Source organism: Leptodactylus fuscus, chromosome 5 (genome assembly GCF_031893055.1).
Source record: "Leptodactylus fuscus isolate aLepFus1 chromosome 5, aLepFus1.hap2, whole genome shotgun sequence".
Lineage (NCBI taxonomy): Eukaryota > Metazoa > Chordata > Amphibia > Anura > Leptodactylidae > Leptodactylus > Leptodactylus fuscus.
In genome coordinates, this window is record NC_134269.1 from 76517675 (window position 1) to 76538278 (window position 20604).

At 41.4% G+C, this 20604-nt stretch overlaps 1 protein-coding gene across 2 annotated transcripts in view; it reads left to right on the top strand.

Moving 5' to 3' along the window:
* The first annotated feature begins 9847 nt into the window (after nt 1-9847).
* Nucleotides 9848-20604, top strand: part of SCG3 (secretogranin III) — a 39432-nt gene continuing 28675 nt past the window's right edge. Inside the window, exons 1-6 of one of the 2 annotated variants that reach the window (XM_075273444.1) lie at nt 9848-10466; nt 10848-10900; nt 11316-11355; nt 11450-11656; nt 12404-12546; nt 16904-17065. In XM_075273444.1, coding sequence (XP_075129545.1) covers nt 10379-10466; nt 10848-10900; nt 11316-11355; nt 11450-11656; nt 12404-12546; nt 16904-17065 — 693 coding nt within the window. In that variant the 5' untranslated portion in view covers nt 9848-10378. The remainder of the gene's footprint in view (nt 10467-10847; nt 10901-11315; nt 11356-11449; nt 11657-12403; nt 12547-16903; nt 17066-20604) is intronic. The other variant, XM_075273446.1, reaches the window with a different exon arrangement.

Sequence of the window (20604 nt, forward strand, 5' to 3'; positions counted from 1 at the left end):
TTTGTAGCCCCGGTATTGTTTCTTGGGCTATACACTGTATCCCATCATGACTCATATATTAAGCCCCTCAGGGCTCTCTGATGTAGACCCCCTCCAATAATAGAAGTTCTCTCTTTCAGGGGAAATTGCTAGTTAATTGCATGGGTAGGGCACAAATCCCTTGGTACTCAAGACCACTAGGGGTTAACTCAATATAACAATTTGTCCCTCTCTACGCGTTTCATTTTGCACTCATCAGGAGAGCGATATACAGATAATGGATAGAGCGTCACAAAAATAATAAATTGCGGTTAAAACCACATTTACTGCAGCCCCGATGGTAGGCTGCAGTATAGAAGCGAGTCCGACGCTGGTTGCTTGTTCTAGCCGTGTTTAAAAAGGCCGGGGTCCGGTCTCGGCCCCTCCTCTGTCAGACCCGCCCACCGCAAGCCGGCCAAACAGAATGTCTCTGGCCGGACGACGTCACGGTGGGCGTGACGGGGGAGGAGTCAGTTCCTCGCACAATCGCCGTTCACTCTCCCAAAGGGACCAGCGTAGCGAATCTCCAAACATGTAAGTATAATGTACGGTAAGTATCTCCACAGGCTTCTTCCCGGACCAATGATCCCTGACGCCTCTATAGGAAGGAGACTTTGATAGTGCGGTTAGGTATAATGTCACCGATGCTTCCACTTCTAATGGAATTAGATATAGCCACCCTCAAGATCCGAGAAGATGCTCATTCGCCGTTGAGCAGAACGTACAACTGCGCTCGTGATCCACTCCCATAACTTCAAGTGTGAACACCGCCATAACCCGCCTATGATCATACTAGGAGCTAGTCCTACGGCATTGTGCATCATTTGACAATCATTACTCCGCACGCCCCACCAGATCTACGGTCCATAAATATTAGTTGTTTCCTCAGTGTATACAATGTATACCATATTACAATCATGCGGGCAGCCGATCAGACGGTTCACGCCTTTCAGGACACATATATATAAGTGCACTTACTACCCCATTTTGATCTCGTTCATAATGCTACCAGCAGCTTTGCAGTCGCTCCTTCCAAGCTATCATTACTGCCCCTGTCCATTGCTTGTATGCAGAATAACATGACCAAAACGTCACCATTATTGAAAAATACGGACAGACATCACCGCAGTCATACAATCCTCATCTTTCCATCGGGATGAATACAAGAGGGATATCAATAAAAATGTATTTCGTTCCTCCATTGTCCTGTCATTATTTACATGTATGAAGAGCGCTGCAGCTACATGGGTGTGCTCACTGAAGATCAACTAAAGAGGAGCAGGTAAGTACCATCTCATATATCACACATACATATGTCATACATTAAGGCTCCCCGCAGGTGTATGGAAGAGGAAGGGGGGGAGGGAGGGGGGGGGAGAAAGATGTTTTCTTGGAGGGAGAGGGGGGAGGGGAGAGGAGGGGAAGAGGGGGTATGAACCTCCCTTGTTCTAATAACCCCCAATACCTCTCTCATAATGTTATATGCTTCAATAGAACTCCTCAATCTCCTATCCCATATTCGCCTCTTATGGAGGTACATTCCCGTAAACCTATTTTACAAGAATGGGAGAAATGATAGATTGTCGTTTAGGCCCTTAGGTCTAACACAATTGAACCTAAAAATCCACTGCGCTTCTTTGCGCAAAATCATTCTGTCCCAATCACCTCTTCTCTCGTTTTTATATATGCATTCCATTCCTTGAAATTTGAGACAGAATACGTCCCCTCCATGAACATGACGAACATGATTTGCCACAGGAGTGTCAGTGCCCCTCACCACATCTCCTACATGTTCGAGGATGCGTCTTCGAAATTGTCTCTTGGTCTTTCCCACATAGTTTAACTCGCAAGAACACGAGATAACATAGACAACACCCTCTGTATAGCAGGAGATAAATTGATTCGTGGTGTATCTTTTGCCCGTGGCGAACGCTGTCACCTCACGACCCTTTCTGATATAGCCACAGGCCCTACAAGAGCCACACTTATGAGTTCCTGGTGTCAATTCAGATGTTAGCCATGTAGTTCTTTTTTCTGGCTCTAGGTGGCTCTGCATAAGGATATCCCCTAAATTCCGGCCCCGTCTATATGTCACCGATGCTGTAGGTGAAATCACCCTTTGAATGTCAGGATCTTGAAGCAGTATTCCCCAATATGTCCTCAAAATCTGTCGGACCTCCTGTGCATGTTTATCGAAGGTTCCTATAAGGCGGATGGTATTATCCTTCTCCTTATTGGGTTTGGGTGTAAGGAGGGAATCCCTCGGGGTATCTCTAGCATGTCTATAAGCCGTTTCCAAGACCTGCCTTGGATAACCCCTATCCAGGAACCTCCTCATCAGTATCTCACTCTGTCTGTCAAATTCTGCCAATTCAGAGCAGTTCCTCCTAACTCTGAGGAATTGCCCTTTCGGGATACCCTTTTTCAGGGGCTGAGGATGATGGCTGTCATATCGCAGCAGTGCGTTAGTCGCCGTTTCCTTCCTAAAAAGGGTAGTGGTCAATTCTCCTGTTTCAGATAACGTAATTTCAATATCCAGGAATGAGATCGTCTTTGGGTGTATCATAGACGTAAATTTCAAGTTTAGCTGATTGCTATTAAGATGACGCACAAATTCTTCAAAAGACTGGGTAGATCCGGACCAAATGATCATCACGTCATCTATATATCTTAGCCAGACAACGATATATTGGCTCCATTGTTCATTGGCCTCACCAAAAACTATATCCTCCTCCCACGCCCCAAGATAGAGATTTGCGTAGGTCGGTGCGGCGGGGCACCCCATAGCGGTGCCCCGCCGCTGATGGAACACTCGACCGTTGAACAAGAATACGTTGTGGGTAAGGGTGAATTCAAGCAGTTTCAGGATAAAGGCACTGTGTCTGTCATATTGGGTTCCCCGGGTCCCAAGGAAGCGCCCCACAGCCCTACACCCCAAATCATGGGGTATAGAACTGTAGAGCGCCTCCACATCCAGTGATGCAAAGGCCGCCCCAGATGGTATTTGGATGCCCTCCAAGTGTCGGAGGACATCCATGGTGTCTCGGGCATACGACGGGAGCGCTAGCACATAGGGACGCAAAATGATGTCAAGATAATTGCTAATCCCTTGCGTCAACCCGTCGATGCCCGAGACTATGGGGCGACCCTTGAGAGGGGTATACCCTTTATGCACTTTAGGCAAACAGTAGAATGTGGGGACCCGGGGATGACTTGGACACATGAACATGTATTCTTGATGAGAAATAAGACCTTCGTCTTTTGCCTGGTCAAGGATTGTAATCAGTTGTGTGGTAAACTGTGGAGTTGGATCCGTGGGTAGGACAGTGTAGTTTTCAGGATCTAGGAGGATATGTTCACAGATAGACACATAGTGGTCCCGATCAAGGACCACTATGTTGCCCCCTTTATCCGATCTCTTAATGACGATCGAATGGTCGGATTCCAGGGACTTCAAGGCATTCATTTGTGCTATGCCCATGTTTGACCGCCTGAAGCTCAGATTTGAAGCTAATTTTTGTAACTCTTCTGTTACCATTTTTTCAAAGATGTCAATATTTTTGTAATCACCAGGCGGGGGGTTATTCCGATTATGGGGTCTCAATTGTGTAAGGGGTTGTGGGTCTGCCTGTACCTCATTTTCCAACAGTAGGCTCTCCAGAACCCTAATACCCTCCAGATCCCCTATCTCTACCCCCATCTCCCTTGCCCTTCTGTTATCCACGGACGTCATATATTTGGACCACCGCAGTTTCCTCATAAATAACGCGATGTCTTTTACCCAGTCAAAATGGTGAAAAGGTGTTGATGGGTCATATGATAAACCTTTGGACAAAACCGAAATCTCAATTTCAGTGAGAACCTTTTTAGATAAGTTGATAACTTGTAATGAGTCCTCTCTATTGTCCCCTATCCTGGAGTCTGTTGTTCTGTTCTGTTCCTCAGTAAATACTGCGTTATTGGGGGGCCCTGGGCTAAAAAACCCGTTTGATTTGGGTTCTGAGAGCTGTCTCCAGATTGATATAAGCCTCTACCTCTGCCCCTACTTCTTATATTCTGGCCTCCACCTCTCCTGCGTGTCTTAGTTTTATATCTGTCACTATCAGATGTTTCGTATTCAGAAGATGACAGATCACTAGTCTGTCCTGACTTCCCTAGATCCGTATAGGCTCTATTTTCTTTGAACTTTAATAGGTCCCTTTGGAACTGTTGATGTTTGCGGTTCTTGATCTGACTAGTGAGTTTCTCGATATTATTTTGCAGTTCCCGTTTCTTTTTTGGAAAATCAGGATCGGATGAATAACTTTGAGCTTTACTGATACACTCCTTCAGTTTCGGCTCTAGCTTAGCCAAATTATTTTTCTCTTCCTCCAAGATAATCCCTATGAGACGTAGAGAGGACTCTGTTACTTCTTTAGTCCACAGACTCATAACATGCGGTGATCTAACTCTGGGTGAGGGTTGTGTTGGGTTCCGTAACCCCCTTGGCACAATCTTATGTCCTAAATATTTGGTTAATCCCTGCACTTCCCACCACCCCCTAATGAATTCACGGTAGACCTTGGTAAGTCCCTTAAACGTGTCCTTAAGGTTATTAAATTGTTCATTTCTCACTAATTCATGTTCAGAGAAAACCACGTTGGCCTCTTCGAGCCAAAGTGAGGGATTAATTCCATCTGTCAGAAACCCTGACATAGTATCAAACAATGATATACTCTGGTGATATAACCTGTATCGGTTCTACCCAAATTCTATTAAGGACTAAACACACTGGGTTGGTAGCACCACACTAAGTAGATTAGTAACACATGAAAAGGTACTCCTAGATCAAAACATATGCTAAAACATAACTTTTAATAGTCCGATTAAAATTCAGAAACTCGTTCACTTGAAAAATAAAATAAAGCCCAAACAAAGGGTAGGGATAGGGGTAGACACTTTCCCATACTCCCACCCTTATTCTTAAATAATTTCTTTCTTAGGAGAGGAGGAAACAGGTTTCTTTAATTAGTTCTATGTTATTGCCCAATCAGCGATATCTGAACACTAGAACTCATAGAAAACTCTCACTCCGTTTCTCCCCTGACACTCAAACTACCGCCCCACCCATAGCTGCAGTCCTAGCTTCTGCTCACTTGGTCGGTAAATATAACTTTGTAGCCCCGGTATTGTTTCTTGGGCTATACACTGTATCCCATCATGACTCATATATTAAGCCCCTCAGGGCTCTCTGATGTAGACCCCCTCCAATAATAGAAGTTCTCTCTTTCAGGGGAAATTGCTAGTTAATTGCATGGGTAGGGCACAAATCCCTTGGTACTCAAGACCACTAGGGGTTAACTCAATATAACAATTTGTCCCTCTCTACGCGTTTCGTTTTGCACTCATCAGGAGAGCGATATACAGATAATGGATAGAGCGTCACAAAAATAATAAATTGCGGTTAAAACCACATTTACTGCAGCCCCGATGGTAGGCTGCAGTATAGAAGCGAGTCCGACGCTGGTTGCTTGTTCTAGCCGTGTTTAAAAAGGCCGGGGTCCGGTCTCGGCCCCTCCTCTGTCAGACCCGCCCACCGCAAGCCGGCCAAACAGAATGTCTCTGGCCGGACGACGTCACGGTGGGCGTGACGGGGGAGGAGTCAGTTCCTCGCACAATCGCCGTTCACTCTCCCAAAGGGACCAGCGTAGCGAATCTCCAAACATGTAAGTATAATGTACGGTAAGTATCTCCACAGGCTTCTTCCCGGACCAATGATCCCTGACGCCTCTATAGGAAGGAGACTTTGATAGTGCGGTTAGGTATAATGTCACCGATGCTTCCACTTCTAATGGAATTAGATATAGCCACCCTCAAGATCCGAGAAGATGCTCATTCGCCGTTGAGCAGAACGTACAACTGCGCTCGTGATCCACTCCCATAACTTCAAGTGTGAACACCGCCATAACCCGCCTATGATCATACTAGGAGCTAGTCCTACGGCATTGTGCATCATTTGACAATCATTACTCCGCACGCCCCACCAGATCTACGGTCCATAAATATTAGTTGTTTCCTCAGTGTATACAATGTATACCATATTACAATCATGCGGGCAGCCGATCAGGGCATTATTTTTCAATAATGGTGACGTTTTGGTCATGTTATTCTGCATACAAGCAATGGACAGGGGCAGTAATGATAGCTTGGAAGGAGCGACTGCAAAGCTGCTGGTAGCATTATGAACGAGATCAAAATGGGGTAGTAAGTGCACTTATATATATGTGTCCTGAAAGGCGTGAACCGTCTGATCGGCTGCCCGCATGATTGTAATATGGTATACATTGTATACACTGAGGAAACAACTAATATTTATGGACCGTAGATCTGGTGGGGCGTGCGGAGTAATGATTGTCAAATGATGCACAATGCCGTAGGACTAGCTCCTAGTATGATCATAGGCGGGTTATGGCGGTGTTCACACTTGAAGTTATGGGAGTGGATCACGAGCGCAGTTGTACGTTCTGCTCAACGGCGAATGAGCATCTTCTCGGATCTTGAGGGTGGCTATATCTAATTCCATTAGAAGTGGAAGCATCGGTGACATTATACCTAACCGCACTATCAAAGTCTCCTTCCTATAGAGGCGTCAGGGATCATTGGTCCGGGTAGAAGCCTGTGGAGATACTTACCGTACATTATACTTACATGTTTGGAGATTCGCTACGCTGGTCCCTTTGGGAGAGTGAACGGCGATTGTGCGAGGAACTGACTCCTCCCCCGTCACGCCCACCGTGACGTCGTCCGGCCAGAGACATTCTGTTTGGCCGGCTTGCGGTGGGCGGGTCTGACAGAGGAGGGGCCGAGACCGGACCCCGGCCTTTTTAAACACGGCTAGAACAAGCAACCAGCGTCGGACTCGCTTCTATACTGCAGCCTACCATCGGGGCTGCAGTAAATGTGGTTTTAACCGCAATTTATTATTTTTGTGACGCTCTATCCATTATCTGTATATCGCTCTCCTGATGAGTGCAAAACGAAACGCGTAGAGAGGGACAAATTGTTATATTGAGTTAACCCCTAGTGGTCTTGAGTACCAAGGGATTTGTGCCCTACCCATGCAATTAACTAGCAATTTCCCCTGAAAGAGAGAACTTCTATTATTGGAGGGGGTCTACATCAGAGAGCCCTGAGGGGCTTAATATATGAGTCATGATGGGATACAGTGTATAGCCCAAGAAACAATACCGGGGCTACAAAGTGTCCCTGCCAGCATCACTTTATATTTACCGACCAAGTGAGCAGAAGCTAGGACTGCAGCTATGGGTGGGGCGGTAGTTTGAGTGTCAGGGGAGAAACGGAGTGAGAGTTTTCTATGAGTTCTAGTGTTCAGATATCGCTGATTGGGCAATAACATAGAACTAATTAAAGAAACCTGTTTCCTCCTCTCCTAAGAAAGAAATTATTTAAGAATAAGGGTGGGAGTATGGGAAAGTGTCTACCCCTATCCCTACCCTTTGTTTGGGCTTTATTTTATTTTTCAAGTGAACGAGTTTCTGAATTTTAATCGGACTATTAAAAGTTATGTTTTAGCATATGTTTTGATCTAGGAGTACCTTTTCATGTGTTACTAATCTACTTAGTGTGGTGCTACCAACCCAGTGTGTTTAACTTTACAGGCCAGTTATATATTGTATTAGCAAAAAAAGATAGTCAGTTGCATAATATAACCAATAATATTGTTACACCAACAAGGATCCACAGAAACCAATCATACTGTATAAGCAATATATGTTCCTAGAAAATACACTAACTGCCAAATACAATCAATAAATAATTACATTAGCAATTCATAAATCTGCATTAATTACACAACACTTATACACTTAACTACACTAAATAGGACAGTATGGCACAGAGGGCAGAACAATATAATATTCACATATATCACATATATCATCAATAAATAAATATAACCACTGGCAGAAGATACAGTTCCATATATCACAATTCATCAATGACTAGATATAAATAAAGAATCCCATAAATGACCCATAAATATAAATGAATGAAGATTCATCTCGGACAAAGTAAAATAGCCACCACATGCAGAAGGCAAATGTGCCTATGAGTCACTGTGACATTTTAGTGCTAGGTGGAAATTAGAGATGAGTGAATCGAATCTGACGAAGTGGAATTCAATCTGAATTTCAGGAACTATTTGCATCAAATCCAGATTTTCTCATGGTTCGTGGTATCGAATCGCATTTTTTCTGAAATGGCTGCTACACAATGGCCTTAAGCCATAGGCAGAAAGTGAAGCGTTGCCAGGGCGCCAATGTTGGCACCACAGCCCTGCATCAACATATGCAGCGTCACCATAAATTGGCATTGGCTAGGACTGAGTTTCTATTGGTCACTTTAATCAAGTTGATAGCACGTGATGTCCCCACCTTGATAGAAGAGAATATGGTCTTTGTGTATTATAAACAGCAAATATACATTCAGAAGGCTGGCATAAGTAATACCTATCATCTACACCAGGCAAAATAAGTAACTACATATATATGATACCCTCCAGGGAACTAAGACTTACTGCAGGGCCCTCACAACTAAAGTGCTTGTAATTGTGACCGTCAATATATCTATCCCATATCAAGGACAATAATGTTGCTAATTTTCAGTAATAAATAAATAATTCATACACAGCTCTGATGGCTGTCAATGAATGGAATCCATTTGTAACTGCAATTCATAAAATATCTACGTAAACCTGCAATGTACCTCAAGTGATGGTAAATATTACAATGTATTTTCCAATGAGATTACAAAAATCAGATTAAGTTTTAGCAGTGACAATTCTAACAATTTACATAAGTAGAACTCATTTTATAGTGAATGAATAGTTAATAATGATCAAATCCAGTTGCAGCAGTGAAAAACCAACATATATATACTGTATATATATAATGTATAACTTTATAACTATCAATGAATAGAATGCATTTGTGTCAATATTTTATATGGCAAGTAGATCATATATAATAAAATTTCAAAGGTTATAGATAACATCCAAATTTTGCAAAGATTCATATGGTGAATAGCGTGACCGCTGAGGCCAGTCATCTAAGATATAGAATCGCAGTTACAAATGGATTCTGTTCATAGACGGCCATCAGAGCTTTGTATGAATTATTTATTGTATAAGCTGCTGATAGAATTTGAGCTTTATTACTGAACATTAACAAGATGGGTTAGCTTCTGTTCTCTATTACATACACGTTATATGTAATATATCCCTAATACTTGATGCCTTTTTTTCTATACATTTATCCTATATGTGCTTGCTTTATTTTTCTATTGATATATGTATTGCAGTATATTTCATTTGTGTAGGTATTGGTATTCCAGTTGCCTATCATTCTATTTATATTCAATGGTTTATATTTCTTGGGAATTTTAATACATTAAATATGACATTTAGACAGCCGTCTTCTCTTCTTCCACTTATGATTTTTGTACACTCATAACACATTTTCAGAAAGTGAAACATTGTATCTATGTATGTAAAACCTCTTTATTTTCACATGCATTGACAGTAATTTCATGTTTAATTAGTAAACCTAATTAGTATTTCAGTAAACACATCTAAGCCATCCAGTATAATGTCTAACAAGAGCAATGTAGTCATATAGGATGAAGGGAATAGCAATTATATTACATGTTACTAAACATCAGCATGAAGCAGGTACAGGTAAAGCACAAGTCTATCATATGTACGGGTGTGTCTTCAATAACCAATCACAGATCCCCAGGCTCCAATCAGACAGGGCGTTACATCCCAGGCTGTAGTAAAGGTCACAATGTCCCGCATAGCAGCATTGGTGGTGCCAGGCTGCTCTCATTCAAGTGACGCACACAGGAGCACTGATTCCTGATCTACAAGCAGGCACAGAGGAGAACAAATCCCATTCATATGATGATGCTGTCTGCTGGTGAACAATAGAAGGCAAGCTCTGCTACAGCACTACCATAGTATCTCTGCTCAGCCCTGTGCAGTCCAGCACTAGAGCAGTGGACAGCTCTCATCTGGGCACATCACAGGGATAGCCAGTGCTCATCTGTGTATAGACAGAACAGTCCAACACTCCAGCTCCAGTCCAGCTTCAGCACCACATTGGTGGACAGCTCTGGTGCCTCCTGCCAGCACAGTTTCAGCACTACTGCGGTGGACAGCTCAGTGTCTTCATTTCTACCCTCTACACCAGGTCGATAACATTGCCTATAGGTCAAATCACTGGCCATTGACACAGAAATAGAAGTCAATTACTGCATCCAAGTATAAAGCAGGGTTGGACAAGGACACTGGTCCTGTTGGCAAATGGCTCTAAATCCTGTTTTTTTCTTCTGTGCTCTTATTGGAGTGATATGTTTTGTTCATGGATTTCCTAAACCAGACAGCAGCCAAGGTAATTCTACTCTTTACTATGTACTTATGTTATAATTTTGGATTGTTTGCATCATGTTTCTAATCCAGGTGGTCCCTAGTGAATATAGATATATGCTATATATATGTATCTCCTTCAGGAAAGACGTAAATGAAAATGTATATGAAGAGAGTGTAGGTCAGATGTTCTCTATAATCCAACGATTAAAGTAATCCAACTAAATCCGTTTGCAGGAAGCAGCTCTTAAAGGAATAAATCACAGTTTTATGTAGTAAACATTTCTTTGTATATAGCGTATACATGATTATTTTATCTGCAGGTAGTGTGCAGGCAATGTGCTCAATGTGCTCTGCCCATTGTGAAGGGTTAGTAGTAATGTTTCTCTCTCTTCATCCCTTATAGACAAAGCTCTGCATAACAGAGAATTAAGTGTAGAGAGACCACTAGAAGAACAGGTAAGTGTTTATACTTTTGGGTAGAGTACTCGGGTGTTTATACATTTGGGGCAGAGGATGTTTACCTAAACAGTAATCAAATTATATGGAATTATATATAATTAACATGAACTTTGCAGAAAACTGTTTTATAATATGTAACGTTTCAATGCAGATGTTAAGCAAATACCATGTATATTATAAGTGCATTATAAAACAGTCCCCAAGTCCACTAAGTAACCTATTCCTACCTACCTGATACAGGCTGTATATTCCCGTACATACACTGCACTGAAACCAGATATACTTTGGTTTGAGGTTTAATGATCACTGTTTGGCAGTGTGTCAGCTTCCTGCAGCTTTATTTGACAGGAAATAACGATGAACTCTGGAGACTCTACTAATGCTTTTCTGTTTTTCCTTGTTTCCACCTTAGATTGCCGAAGCAGACACAGTAAGCAAAGGCGCAAGTAAAGGTAACATTTATTAACCACTGAAATTCATTGCTCCTGTTACCAGTGAGAAAGAATAGTAAAAACTAAGGCTTCTGTTGTTTTTTCCATTCTGTAGATGCAGATAAAAATGATTCCTTTGTGGATGACTTGAACTTCTTAATGTCAGTAGCTGAGAAGGAAAAGAATGTCAAAAGAAGTGGTTGGACAAAGAGCACAGTGAGTGACCACAAGACCTCTATGGATGAGGCCGACTCGACAAAAAACTCAAAGCCAGTGGAGTATTTCGACTCTACTAAAAGTGGATTGGATTATAAATATGAAGGTACTTGTTAATCATCATAGTCATGTCATGTTATTATAAGTCATCAAATGATAAATAATACTTTCCTATTGCTGTACAGCACATTATGTCATCTTTAGTTCATGACTAAGCCTTCCATCCATTAGTGGAAAAGTCATGTATTGCAGTAGAAATAATAATAGTAGACAGTAGAAGTCCAACAACGACATTCTGATAGGTCATAGATACGTGTGAGATAACCACATTACTGCGGTTTACTATTCAGACTGGTATTGATTTCAAGAATAAATTTAATGATTTAAGCCCCTTTGGCGCTGCTCTGATATTTCACTTACTGGAAATCTTTGGTGCATGCTCCATTACTTTGGACAGCCATCTGTTTAGGATGTTCCATTGGTAAACTCTCTATTAAATTGGTATAATGCACTATACTACTGACAATTGTTGGAGCTCTAGTTCAAAGACTTTACAGCCTTACCTATGATATGTCAAGGATATACTTTTGGGTGTATTTCCCCTATATTGACTAAGCTAATGAGACTACTTTAGATATATTCCTTTTCATGATACTCCTAATAACCAGTCTAATAGCTGATAGATTGTTCCCTATTTGGTTTCTGCTTTATGAATGGAAATGAATGCGTGATTGAGTTGCAGAGGCCTGGAGTTTAAGCATTCAGCACTAATGAAGGAGACATTAGCAGCATTTCTCCAGATATGATATAATGAGATGGATAAAAGTAGGTCAGACATTATTTATTCTTTTAGATGATCCTGATGGGCTTCACCAACTAGATGGAACACCGCTCACTGCAGAAGATATTGTTCAGAAGATCGCTATGAGAATTTATGAAGAGAATGACAGAGGCGTATTTGACAAGATTGTTTCCAAGCTACTAAACCTTGGTCTGGTAAGTGAAAATAAAGACCTTATTTTTTGCTTTAGATTTTTTCCTTTGGCTATAGTACAGCCTGGTCCATATAAAACTCAAATCCTGAAATTATGTAATGTTATATATATATATATATATATATATATATATATATATATATATATATATAGAAATACATATAGTCATACAATAATTATAAATAAAATATGGTCTCCCTTGGCATTTAAATGAAGGCACTAAAAATATCCATTGTAATGAGAGATGTTACGTTCAAACCTTCACATTATCATTTGCACTATTTTTAAGGTGCTCAGTTTGTAGGAACTTTAACAAATCTCTTTTATGTTTATGGCATGTTTGGTCTTTGCTTGCATAGTTGCTCTTTTATCACAAAATGAACCATATTTATCAAAACAGTTCACACCAGTTAGAGGCAAACTGCTAGACATGTTACGCTCATTTTTCTTCCTTATGATGACTCATGGCTGCTTTAGTACTTTGTGCCAAACACTGTAGCACATTTAATAGATAAATAGGACTCGTTTTAGCCACAATTTTTTTTCTTTATATTTTTTCTAAACTATATGGGCAGGTGTAAAAAGTGTCTAAAATAATTGATAAATACGGCACACAGCATGTATTCCTTTATTATGGTGCAGTTTGCTATCAATATCAGTACGGTTGTCTTTGCTATTAAAACAACTCATATTGAAATGAAGTTACACATTCCTGTCATTTGTTTGCAAATAAAATTGCATGGTACTACTTACATTTTTACCTACTGGCATCTTTATAAGCTTGCCATTTATTCTATATAGCCATGATGGCGAACCTATGGCACGGGTGCCAGAGGTGGCACTCAGAGCCCTCTCTGTGGAGCAGATTGTACTGTGTGGTTTCCACTGTGGAGCAAATTGTACTGTGTGTGAGCCACCGTGGATCAGATTGTACTGTGTGGGGGCCACCGTGAAGCAGATTAGACTGTGTGGAGGTCACTGTGGAGCAGATTGTACTGTATGTACCTCTCTTGATCTAGATTCAATGCTTGTCTAAAATTCTGGGATGTATTAAGACAAGCATTGAATCTAGATCAAGAGAGGTCATTATTCCGCTGTACTCTTCCCTGGTCAGACCACACCTGGAATACTGTGTACAGTTCTGGGCGCCTCAATTCAAGAAAGACATCGATATATTGGAGCAAGTCCAGAGAAGAGCAACTAAAATGGTGGAAGGTCTGCAAACCATGTCCTATGAGGAGCGGCTAAAAGAACTGGGATTGTTTAGTTTGCAGAAGAGAAGGCTGAGGGGAGATTTAATAGCAGTCTACAAATATCTGAAAGGTAGTCACAGTGCAGAGGGATCTACCCTATTCTCATTAGCACAAGGAAGTACAAGAAGCAATGGGATGAAACTAAAGGGAAAGAGATACAGATTAGACATTAGGAAAAACTTTCTGACAGTGAGGGTAGTGAGAGAGTGGAATAGGCTGCCACGGGAGGTGGTGGGCGCTCCATCAATGGAAATCTTCAAGCGGAATCTGGATAAACATATAGCTGGGATGATTTAGGAAAACCTGCACTTGCAGGGGGTTGGACCCGATGGCCCTTGAGGTCCCTTCCAACTCTACCATAAGAAGTATGGGGGTCACTGTAGAGCAGATTGTACTGTGTGGGGCTCACTGTAGAGCAGATTGGACTGCAGATTTACCTATATACACGCTGTGTATATAGGTAAAATAGAGTATAGTGTGCAATATTCATACAATATAAATGTTGTTCATGTGTTGTCTGTGTGTATCTATCATACCTAACACTATCAAAAATATATTCCATGCATAAAACAGAAAAAAAATTAATGCATGAAGTATAAATGAAAATGTCAGAAACAATTGCATTATTTTGTATCTATAATCCACTAATTCTTTTATTTCCTCTGCCATGGCGGACTGGGTCATGAGTAAAGACTATGTTCATATACATTTATATTTAAATGTTCTATTAGATTTTAGAAGTCATGGGAATGGATGGTAACAGTGTATCACTTACAGCATAGTTAGAATCCTGCTTAGATAACAGGCAATAGGTAAAACTAGTAACAACAAAATGCAGAACTGGCTGTAGCAGTAAGTTAAGAAATTAGATGCCAGCAGGCTTAATAAATCAATTTCACCAACAAAAAAGAGATAATAAAGCCAATATTCAGGACATGAACTGGGTGACTAACACAGGAAAGGAAAACATTGGCAATAGCTGTATTGATGACGCTTGCCAGGCCCTTCAGATATTACCGGCAGTTTCACCCACTGAATGTTTGCAATACAAGTGTATTGTATATAATACTGGATACAGTCCAGCTCTGCATTCATATAAATTCCATGCTATAGTCAGAGGGAATCAGCTGACTGTTTCAGCACCACATCACAATGCTAATCTAATAACCTCTAAGATATATGGTCCCAGGAGTCACCAGATTGTTCTGCTAGTGATCAGGCAGGACTGCTGCACCACCATTGTGGAACACTAAACTATGTAGTTAGGAATGCTGAACCACCACTGTAGAATATAGTGCAGTTCTAGAAATGCTCCTGGGCTATCATACCTACGGTAGCTTTCATGCATGCCGTACAATTTACAGGTCCCATTAGGTTACAGGTCCCTTGAGGAATGGCTTAACTAGCCATGAAACGTAGGGACAGAGAGGGGCAGCTACGATAATGGACAGCTTCTGTAGTACTGCCCTTGTAAGGGTGGGAGTTTTTGTGGGGTTCAGGACTCAGCATTTAAGAGGAAGCAAGAGACTATGCAACCTGTACCTGCTAGACCTGACCTCAATGTGAAGAACTTACATATTGGTGAGACTGAACCACTTTTTCTCTATCGCATATACTGTGATTAATGTACATCTATTTGGTACAAAATAATTGTGTGGGTTTCTCTGAAATTATTTATTCATGCCACCTTATAAGATGTGATATTGTGTATCTACTACAGAATTGTATGTATTTACACTGATACAATAGTTTTTGTAATTAAGTGAGGTGTGATTATAGATAATTTTTGAGCATGACATTTTTATAGTTGGACTTATTAGAAGTTCTGTTTTACATTATGTATATTATTTTGAGATAAGTTGACATCTCCTTTTACACAACCCAATACCTGGCCATAAGTTGAGTGGCTCCCGGTTAATAGGCTTTTTACACTGTTCAATATAAACTGTACAAGTGTTATAACACGTACAGATTTCATATTATTGGTTTTCATTAGGAAATGTCATCCCAAGAGTGATACATTTTCAGCCGGTATAAAATATGTGAAGTACTATTATCGATACAAGTAAAAAGGCCTACCGGCACGGATAATGTTTTCCTATCAAAGACCAACACTCTTTAATGGACAGTCAATCTGTGTGTGTTAAAGGACTCTTACACACTTCAAGTACAATCTGGTCATTTTGCAGAACTTGAAGGTAAACAGACTATAGACAGCCAGACAACTGGGTAATAGGGGTATAACTGCAATTGAAAGAACAAGAAGTTTTATATCATTGTAGTTTTCCCTATGTAGACTGATGGTGTTCACTGTTTAATGGATTATGTGATAGATAAGTGTCTTCTTGCTGTACATAAGACAACTAGATGAAAAGATAAGCAGATATGGCAACCAAAAGATCTATAGAAATAAAAAACCCACAGTACATTCTCCAGGAAAGCCAGCCTACAGATGTGATAAAGTAGGTTAATATCTTTAGGGACATGTCACATTCTTAATCATCAGTCGCACACTGCATCTAACATAAGCACTAAGTCTTTGTAACCTCAGGGTATGGAAGCTGTATGAATACTTTATAGGGTACAGCTTACGAGGAACCAAAGACTAAAAGAATCTTGCAAGGTCAAAAGGTAACATGTAACTACTGTTTTCCCCTAAATGGTTAATAAAGATTGCATTTGGTCTGGAGTCTGGTGTCCTGGATTTGTTAGCTGTTTTGTATTGGAGTAAGAGATGAAACAGCAGTCAGGAGCGAACATTTATGGTGGACGTAATTGACAAGAGGTGTTTGACATTTACATTGTCTATAACACACCTACTGTTACTTTATATCATATTTTATATTCTACTATAGTACAGTGAATACCATGGTGCTGTATAAACAGTGGTGTGAGTCTGTGTAGTAGTATAACCATTTGTCGGTTGGTTAAACCAATTAGTTATAGTACTGGCATAGATGGCGGTTTTTATTACTGTGTAAAGAATATTAGATGGAATGATCCGCTTGCCTTGACCTGCGGTTGGCAGTACTTCTGATGAATCTGATTGGGCAGTATGATGTAATGAACTAAGCATGGTTTAATGAGCGCTCTCTTCTCTTCCAGATTACAGAAAGCCAAGCATACACATTAGAAGATGAAGTGGCGGTTGTTTTACAGCAAATAATTGCTAATGAGGCCAAAAATCGTGAAAAGGAGTCAGAAGGCCCTGAATATCCTGCAGTCCGAGCAGACATCAATGGAGATGAGAAAGAGAAGCAAAAAATGGTATTATTTTTTTTTTTAACATATTATTAGCCTGAGGAAATGAGCATTCTTATGCAGTATAAAAGATGTAACTAAGGGAGAGGAACAATCACGGTATCAATGCTTCTTCCGTCATGCCGTTTGTAAGGCTGTGTTTGTGTTTCTGTTTTTTGCATGTACTTTTTATTTTTTTTTATAATTCAAGTTTATTGATGTAAAAGCAAAAGAGATTCACACAGCTGTCAATTTTCAGGGGGAGGACGGGTGACGCAGCACCTTCCCCCTTACAAAAAAAGGGACATAGTTATGAGGAACAGCAAGTTGGCGAGGTCAATAAACAACTTTTAAGAAATTTTTGTATGTTGAAAACACAAGAACATTACCAGACAAAGAGTATAACGACACAGAACAAAAAAGGGGGACACACAAGGAAAAAGAAGGTACAATTGGGGGGGGGGAGGGAGGGAAGAAGATAGAATGAAGAGAATTATAGCAGGAGCAGATCTTTTGCATGTACTTTTTAAAGCCCAATCTAACCCCTCGTTCACATTTGCGTTGATATTCCATCTGGTGGAGTCCGCATGGGCCCCAAGCAAGCGCTGTACAGCATAAGCGCTGTACAGTAAAAGCACACGGACCCCATAGACTATAATGGGGTCCGTGTGCTTGCCGTGTGCTGTCCGCACGAATCATGCGGACAGGAAAGTAGATTTTGAACTACTTTCCTATCCGCATGTTCCGTGTGGAGATCATGCGGAAAGCACATGGACCCCCACTATAGTCTATGGGGATCCATATGCTTTTACTGCACAGTGCTTGCAATTGCATTTGGTGTTCCGTTCGAGGGGTCTCCGTGCAGACTCCCCCGGACGGAACACCAACACAGATGTGAACCATCTCTAAGTGTGAATTATTAAAGGAGAGTAAGTGTAAAGAACAAGCTTTTAATCCATTTCTGGTTTTGACTTAAAAAATTGTATGCAAAAAACTAGACATGTACATACACCGCCAGCTGGTGATGCAAAGGAGGCTTTTTTGGAGGCTGATTTTGAGGTGGATTCAGCGCCAAAATCCTCGTAAAAAACTCTGTGTGCATTGACCCTTACATATCCATCAAAAACTGTGCATGCTCTATCTTTATATGTTTTGAAGGATACAAAAATAGACGTGCGAATACATCCATAGATTTTCATGGATTTTAAAACAGCCATGTGAAGGCCTAAGGAAAAACGGCCATCACCACAGTCATGTGAATAAGACCAAAAATGGACCGTCATGTCCATTTTTCACAGACGTTAGTCGTGTGAATAAGGCCTTATTGCAAAATCACTTTTCATCCAGGTTGTATGATCTTGTTAACAGGTACAGACCTATATTTTCATCATTAAAACTGGGCGCAAACTGACTCAGTGTGAATAAGCCCTAAACTGCTTCCTGTTTGCTGCTTGCTGATCAGACCTAAAGTTTAGCAGATGATTGAGTAAAAATCAATACCGGTTAGCCTGCACAGGGGAAGTTGCAAGGCTGTTAATACTGGTCCTGGCATTGCCTTGTTTATGCAGCTGTAGCTGCCGCATAACATGTTGGGAAGATAACAGTCATTGTAGTTTTCAAGCAGAAATGCTGAAAAAAAAATCGAGCCTCGATAGAAAACAGACGACTAACTGACCTTTGTTTTCATCAGTTTTCCCAATCTTTCACCATAATGATAAAAACAAAAAGTATTACGATAGAGATTGATAAAAAACCGAATCACATCAGCATCCATTGCATTAGCTTGAATTTCGAGACCCATTACACAATCTGTAACACAGCACCCATCTATCCTGTTCTGTTTATATATTCTTTACTCCTGTTGGGTTCTATAAAAATAAGCATCAGGGCTTACATCATGTTTGGCAGCAAGAATAGCCTCCATGCAGCACTATCCTCAATGATAAACAATAGACCCTATTACACCGCAAGGGACCATTCATCAAGTTTCATGATTCATGTTTCAAGTCATTCCATTATTTATATTTTATGTTTACTTATATAGCGCCATCATATTCCGCAGCGCTACATAATCTACATAGGTTTATGAACAGTTTTCTTAACAAATTCATAAGGCTGTATAGTAGCCCATAATAAATGTCTGAAATCCCATAACTGTGTCATAGAATTTATTCAAAGTAGCATAAGGGACAATGGATTTTAATTTTAATGTTTTAGATATGGCTGTGTGAGAGGTCTGGTCTCGCTTTTCTGGAAAACATGCTTTGTAGAGATGAGCGAACACTAAAATGTTCGAGGTTCGAAATTCAATTCGAACAGCCGCTCACTGTTCGAGTGTTCGAATGGGTTTCGAACCCCATTATAGTCTATGGGGAACATAAACTCGTTAAGGGGGAAACCCAAATTCGTGTCTGGAGGGTCACCAAGTCCACTATGACACCCCAGGAAATGATACCAACACCCTGGAATGACACTGGGACAGCAGGGGAAGCATGTCTGGGGGCATAAAAGTCACTTTATTTCATGGAAATCCCTGTCAGTTTGCGATTTTCGCAAGCTAACTTTTCCCCATAGAAATGCATTGGCCAGTGCTGATTGGCCAGAGTACGGAACTCGACCAATCAGCGCTGGCTCTGCTGGAGGAGGCGGAGTCTAAGATAGCTCCACACCAGTCTCCATTCAGGTCCGACCTTAGACTCCGCCTCCTCCGGCAGAGCCAGCGCTGATTGGCCGAAGGCTGGCCAATGCATTCCTATGCGAATGCAGACTTAGCAGTGCTGAGTCAGTTTTGCTCAATTACACATCTGATGCACACTCGGCACTGCTACATCAGATGTAGCAATCTGATGTAGCAGAGCCGAGGGTGCACTAGAACCCCTGTGCAAACTCAGTTCACGCTAATAGAATGCATTGGCTAGCGCTGATTGGCCAATGCATTCTATTAGCCCGATGAAGTAGAGCTGAATGTGTGTGCTAAGCACACACATTCAGCACTGCTTCATCACGCCAATACAATGCATTAGCCAGTGCTGATTGGCCAGAGTACGGAATTCGGCCAATCAGCGCTGGCTCTGCTGGAGGAGGCGGAGTCTAAGGTCGGACCTGAATGGAGACTGGTGTGGAGCGATCTTAGACTCCGCCTCCTCCAGCAGAGCCAGCGCTGATTGGCCGAATTCCGTACTCTGGCCAATCAGCGCTGGCCAATGCATTCTATTAGCTTGATGAAGCAGAGTGTGCACAAGGGTTCAAGCGCACCCTCGGCTCTGATGTAGCAGAGCTGAGGCTGCACAAGGGTTCAAGCGCACCCTCGGCTCTGATGTAGGAGAGCCGAGGGTGCACTTGAACCCTTGTGCACCCTCAGCTCTGCTACATCAGAGCCGAGGGTGCGCTTGAACCCTTGTGCACACTCTGCTTCATCAAGCTAATAGAATGCATTGGCCAGCGCTGATTGGCCAATGTATTCTATTAGCCTGATGAAGTAGAGCTGAATGTGTGTGCTAAGAACACACATTCAGCTCTACTTCATCGGGCTAATAGAATGCATTGGCCAGCGCTGATTGGCCAGA